We start from the raw sequence: 7,040 nt of genomic DNA on the forward strand, positions 1-7,040 counted from the left end.
CCCATTTTGCTATTAGTAATTAGTAAATTAGCAATTAGTAAATACCTACCATAGGGTAGACTGTCAATCAGTGTTAGTTGACTTACTAATGACCCAGAAAAGAAGAGAAGTTTAGCTTTAATATTGAGTTGACTTTCCTCTTAACATTTTTTTTTTTAATACAAGATCAGTGGATGAGTTGGTGACAGGCACTGGTTTAAGAGATTGAATTTTGCCCATCAATTTGGTTTCTGCACACATTGAAAGAGTGATCTGCTAGATTTGCTTTTGATTACTAGCAGCATGTGCTGGATTTGAACCAGTTACCCAAATGGGAGAAGCACCATAGCTAAGACCCTTAGCTGTATGGTCCCTTCAGTAGCAAAGTTCGCTTAATTGGTTCTTAAGACAACACTACATCTTTTACTGTTCATCATTTTTTTCTTCCGTCTTCTCCAACCTTATGCGAATTTATTTCACTACGTTCACAAAGTAGCTCCAAAAAGTAAATCATATACTCTCACCATGCGGCTAATTTATAATGCTTTCCTAGAAGAACTCGTGTAAAACTCTGAGAATTAGGTATTCCTCTGTTGTTTCTCTCAATTTATTTGATTTTTTCCCCTTTGTAGTAGCACTTCATTCACATACGTACCTCTGTAAGCATTAAGGCCTGGAAAAGTATTTTTATGCATTAGATTAAGCATAAAGTTAACAAATCTGGTAAATATGTTGGAAAAAAAATAGGATGGGTTGGGAGACAAGTCTTAGCAGGCATAGACTGTTAGATCTTAAAGATATCATAGATATTTCTCACCCAAATTCACCATTTTTAAGTGAAGTTTCTGAGGCCCAAAAAGGAGAATTATATTGCCTGTGATAATGGAGAACTCCATATAGAAAATTCACTCTCTCTGGCGTGTTACATGGGCAGGATTTTAAAGTTTCTCATTTCTATTTGGGTTCTTCCATTTCCAGATCCAGCTCTCAGAACACTGGCCAACATACTGGGATGGGACTTCATTTGACAACATGTTGTCTGACTGTAATGTGGAAATTTGTAACTGGTTTGTTCCAGTCTCAGATTATTGTAAGCATCTCTTTCTGTATGATCTTTCACTTCATGTCTCACATTATTTATGTACCTTTTATAGTCTCCCCAGGAGACTGAGTTCCTAGAAAGCAGGGATTCTGTTTAAAAAAACTCTGTCTCCTCAACAGTGAGCAAAGTACTTAGTATGAGGTGCCAGACATACAGCATTTTGTGGGAAAAACAAAACCAGCAAAACATATATTCCAGGTCTTTACCCAAGGCTCTCTTCACTTTCTTTTTTCACTGAGTCGTTTTTTGAGCCCCTTTCTACAAATTAAATGATGTTTCACTTTACACGTTAGAAGGAAAATATCTAAAACAAATATGAGATAATTTTGTTTCTATCACTTACTCTGTGCATTATTAAATGAGGAAAATCTTAAAACAATTAACACGTGGAAACCAAAACCTTAGTCACATTAAGCTCAAATGCTATTTCTATAAAATTAAATAAGTCAAAATAGTCATGACTTCCTTACAATTCCAAAGATTAGATCAGGGAGTTCTGACTCCCCCTTGTTCCTCCGCACTGTGTTCAGAGCTATAGAAACATGTGTTTACAAATTGTTCTTTTGTATTTTGTACTTATCTAAACCCCCTAGATGGGAGTTCAAGCAACGGAATTACAGGAAACTAACTTACTCTGACAGCTAAGCATGCAACTGAGCAAGACCTCAGTGGCTTGGAAGGGAAGAACATTGAATGCACTAGAAGCAGAGGCTGTTGCTATTGCTGATAACAGCCCTGGGTAGGTGGAGCAAAGACAGGGGACCTTCAACCAGACACCACCACCAGAAGATGGGGGCTGATCATAGGCATGGGAAGTCAAGGACACTGATAAACCTAAATAGGACATATCTGAATCCAGACAGGCAGTGTTTGTCATTAAGGAGGATGAGTAAGGGCGTGTGGGGGCTGGCAAAGATGTTGGAGACCACCTTCTCTATCTGAAGCTATACAAATATCAAGGTTGTTAACTGTGTCACTGGATTCTGGGTAATGACCTCTATGAAGCGTTCAGTTTTCTTAATTGTAACGACGTAGCAAACCAAATCAGCTATTTTTTAAATTAATGAAACACACACACAGGTGCAAGTGAGTGTAAGCAAATAGATCTTTAGACCAGGGATAGCAAAGAGGTTTCACCTCAAATGGTCACAGCCTGCACAGCTTTTTGAGAAAAATTCTAAAACTAATCACAGAAATTATGGGTGAAACACACACACACACCTGCACACATACAGGCATTTAACAATACCTATCTAACACTTGCTATATGCCTGGCATACTCCAAAACACTTCACAAATATAAACCTATTTAATTCTCAAAACAACTTGTGAGATGGATACTATTATTACCATTTCAGAGTTGAGGAGACTAAGGCATCCAAGGCTACATAGCTAAAAAGTAGTAGAACCAGATTGTGAATCTGGGGACTCTAGCTTTAGGTTTTACACTATTGATCGCTATATTAAACTATCTCTCATGGCATAATCCAATCTTTCATAAAATATTTATTGAGCACCTATTTGAGCCAGGCTCTATTCTTGACACCATGGTAACATCAATGAACCATTCAAAAACCCAGTTCTCCTGATACTTACATTCCAGTGGCAGAGACAAGGATAGATAAGTGAACCGATACATGAAATAATTTCAGATAAACTATCAGATAAAATCAACAGAAAAAATAAAATAAGGTGATAATAAGGAAAGCTTTGAGGAGAGGGTTTATGAATTGAGGCTTGAATGATGAGTAGCCAGCCTTGTGAGGAATAACATTCCAGACAGAGGGAGCAGTAGGCACAAAGGCTTTGAGGCATGAACAAGCTTTCCCTGTTCCAGAAACAAAGTGAAGGACTGTGTGCCTGGAGAGCATAGGGAAACAGTAGCAGGAGTTAGCGTGGAAAAGGTGTTCAGAGAACAATTCATGCACGATCTAGTGGTTTGCATTAAGAGGTTGAATAATTTTATTCATGAACATAGTAGTGGAGACACCATATGGAATTCCTATTTGCCACCCTCAGCTTTTGTATGAATGCTCACTCTTGGTCCTAGTAGATTCTTTCCAGTGATTGAGGTTTCATATTTTTGGAATATTTATTAATCTAGTTATTTATTTTTTTGGCGGGCTTAACCTGTTGTCTGATTTAAGATTTTGATATATTATGGGGGAAAACACTCTTCCCATCTAAACAGCAATGCCTAGATCAACTTATAAATGCAGAACAAAGACGCAGACTCTGAAGTTGCCATTCTTATCTCCAGATAATTTATTAAAATTAGGGCAGCATTAATAATAGAATAATTAACTATTGAGAAATTGCATAATGGAGCTTTTCCATTCTTGGAACTTCATTAAAGGATTTTATTCTTCAAAAAAAAAAAAGAAATCTCTCCCTGCACAGTTTGTACGTAGTTCCTATTTATTTAAATTAGATTGAATTGTTGTGAACGAAACATAGAGTTCAGAACAATTATTAAAGAAATAACTTGGGGAGCTGACCTGGTGGCACAAGCGGTTAAGTGCGCACGCTCTGCTGCGGCGGCCCGGGGTTTGCCGGTTTGGAGCCTGGGCGCACACCGATGCACCGCTTGGCAAGCCATGCTGTGGTGGCATCCCACATAAAGTGGAGGAAGATGGGCAGGGATGTTAGCCCAGAGCCAGACTTCCTCAGCAAAAAAAAAGAAGATGATTGGCAGATGTTAGCTCAGGGCCGATCTTCCTCACAAAAAAAAAAAAAAGAATTAACTTGGGTAGTTGAAAGGATTCACAATTTTAAATTTCATTTATATGATTATTTAAAATCTAAGGTGCTGATATTGAACTTTCTATATTCTGTGATTTGGCTATTTGTAGTCAGAATGTAAGGAATCTACTTCTACTCATGATTTTTCTCATAAAAATCATATTCAGGTATTGTGAGAAATAAGTATTTTATGTATTTGATAAAAGTCAAGGCTGGGATATCTTTAAAACAAGGAGAAAAAAGGGCAAGAACCAACTATCATTTACAGATGAAGATGACAAATTTTTAATGGTAAAATCCATTCTAGAGTGGTAATTGAGTTTGGAAAAGCAATGACTTTTGGGTCAAGGACTTTGAGATCTAGACTCTGCTTTATACAATATACACTATGTAATCATTTCATAATCAGCAAAATGAAAAATTTGGACAAAATGATACTTACTTAGAATTTAACAAGACAACTTGTTGATTTAACAGATTTCAAAAATATCCCGATAGCCCAAGCTTAATCTTTCAAACCTTAATTGTTCCCCATTAGATTGCAAATGGCAGAGACCATGTCCATCTTCATTGAGTCTTCAGGTTCTAACATACAGTAGCTACTCAATAAATGTGCTAATGAATTTTTGTCAAATTAATGTAGGAGTAAATGAATAGATAAATATGCAAATGAGGAAAGGAAGAAAATAAAAATACAAACTTTTTTTCATTTTTAAGAGACTCAGGTTATAATTGGTCAGTAACTTTAGGGACTTTGTTCTCTATAATGTAAACTATTAGTTTATGCATCTTCCACAAGATTTCTAAGTGCTACATTTAAGACATTTTATCTAAAGATTTAGAGAGCTAATGAAATATTTCACATGAAAACATTTTATAAGCTAAATAATATGCATAAATGAGTAGCCAGTAACAAAATGACCAGTGTGCCAAACAGCTTTGCCTTTTCCTTCCAGGTCTGCCTCCTACCCTCCTTCCTGGTTAACTTAATGCCAGAAGGATCACCTATGTGGACCAATGAGTTTCTCTGTCATTTTGCTTTTAGTGGTAACAGGCCTTGGGTTCCCCAGAAGGAGAGCAGAGGAGGTTGCTGATTAAGGTCAGGATGTATTTTTGGATATTCCATTGCAAATAAACTAAAAAGTTTATGACCAGAGTGACTGCTTTTGACTGCTTGACTTGGGATATTAGTTTCTCTCCCACCCCCTGTCAGGGACTTACGCTCCTGCTTCTCAGGTCTTCAGATTTGGAATGGAACTACAGTACCAGCTTTCCTGGGCCTCCAGCTTTCAGACAGCAGATCGTAGGACTTGTCAATCTCCACAGTCACAGAAGCCAATTCTTTATAACAAATCTCTCTCTAGATTGATAGATATAGATAAATATGAATATATATGTATGTATACATATACATATACAAGAGTATATAAAAGGTTATGTAGATATGCATGCCCAGCATGGTGACCAGGAGAATTCATCCTGTGGCTATGGGGAAGGCAGTCCAAGCTCTGTTCTTGCTGCCATCACCCAGGGTGAGCTTGTCGAAGAGGTACTCTGCCATGCCGGCTTCTGGGGACCTCATCTTGCACAAGTTGGTGAGATAGCCACCCAACTCTTTGAAGGACTTGACCAGGTATTGATGCTCCAGGAAGTCACACAGGTGGGCATCATTCTTGTCAGTAGCCAGCTGATGCAGATCCAATAGTCTCCAGTGCACACTCTTCTCCACATGGAAGGTGCACTCCATGGCCTTCAGGCTGCTCTCCCAGTCATTGTGGTCTAGATTCTTGATGTCTCCAAGGCACATGTGGCCCCCGTGCTGGTTCTGCAGCCATATCAGCTTCTCAGAATGCTCCTTCTCTTCCCACAACTCCTGCAGGAAGTCCTTGTAGAATTTTCCATTTGATGAGTAGTATCTTAGCCCCAACTTGTGCAGATGCAACACTGCATAGTCTCATGGTTCGCGAAGTTGACTGCATATGAAATTTAGCAGAGGTGTTTTTATTTTTTATTTATTTTTTTGTGTGTGAGGAAGATCGGCCCTGAGCTAACATCTGTCAGTCCTCCTCTTTTTGCTGAGGAAGACTGACCCTGAGCTAACATCCGTGTCCATCTTCCTCCACTTTATACGGGACGCCGCCACAGCATGGCTTGCCAAGCGGTACGTCGGTGCGCCTCCGGGATCCGCACTGGCGAACCCCGGGCCGCCGCAGGGGAGCGCGCGCACTTAACCACTTGCGCCACCGGGCCGGCCCCCAGAGGTGTTTTTAAAAATCCTAATATCCTGATCACAACTCAGAGCAATTAAATCAAAATCTCCTTGGAAAGGACGTCAGTATTTCTGAAATTCTCTTGATGATTCTCATATACATTCAAAGTTGGGAACTGTTGGTATAATGCGAGGTTTCTCAACTTAATATTTGGGCCGGGTAATTCTTTGTTGTGGGGTGCTGACCTATGCATTGGAGAATGTTTAGCTGCTTTCCTAACTTCTAACTACTAAATGCCAACAGTCTTCCTTACCTCCATAATATCAACCACAAATGTCTCCAGACATTGCCAAATGTCTCTTGGGGGTAAAATCAGCCCTAGTTGAGCATCAATGGCGTAATAGAAATAAACAAACACATCTTTGATTAAATCCAATTCCTACCACTGTGGGATTAAGCTCTCCTCCGCTGATAAATTTATCTCAACAATTTGAGGGATTAGTTTGTACAACCGTAATTTGGGAATACGATTTTTAAAGGATGTAAAACACCTTATATGTAGTAGGTAGTATAAAATATTGGTTATTACTTTGTTTCAAATTTTTTAGTGATGAAAGAAAAGCTCTGTTGATTTTTTGAGTCCTGGATGATATTTTGAAATGTATATATTTTAACCTTGGCAAAAAAAAGAAACAAAAAATTGTTCTGAAAACAGGTTAGAACTTTAAGATACAGACACTCTGAAGTTATAGTCAAATCCTGCTCTAAACTGCAAGGATATCCAGCTTAAGACATCACTGTCACTGGAGAGCCGAGCAGGTCAGCTTCAATTATCAATTACCAGGAATGTTGTGAAAGCAGAGCATGTCTTTGCCAACCAGTGGTTTTACACTTGTTGGTCAAATAATATATAGACCACAATAGCACATAAGATGATTGCCACCATTCAAGAATAAAACCTCTTACAGGGCAAACCAGAAGCACTCATTTTTCCAAGCTTCCTTGCT

General features: G+C 38.6%; 1 protein-coding gene across 1 annotated transcript; it reads right to left on the reverse strand.

Annotated features, from left to right (window-relative positions):
• Positions 1–5,297: 5,297 nt before the first annotated feature.
• LOC131395938 (ferritin heavy chain-like) lies at positions 5,298–6,352 on the reverse strand. Its single transcript, XM_058527710.1, has 2 exons — positions 6,347–6,352; positions 5,298–5,750 (listed from the first exon to the last, which is right to left on the reverse strand). The coding sequence occupies exons 1-2, from the start codon at positions 6,350–6,352 to the stop codon at positions 5,298–5,300; spliced, it is 459 nt and encodes a 152-aa protein (XP_058383693.1).
• Between the last annotated feature and the right edge of the window lie 688 nt (positions 6,353–7,040).

Source organism: Diceros bicornis, chromosome 32 (genome assembly GCF_020826845.1).
Source record: "Diceros bicornis minor isolate mBicDic1 chromosome 32, mDicBic1.mat.cur, whole genome shotgun sequence".
NCBI classification, from domain to species: Eukaryota; Metazoa; Chordata; class Mammalia; order Perissodactyla; family Rhinocerotidae; genus Diceros; species Diceros bicornis.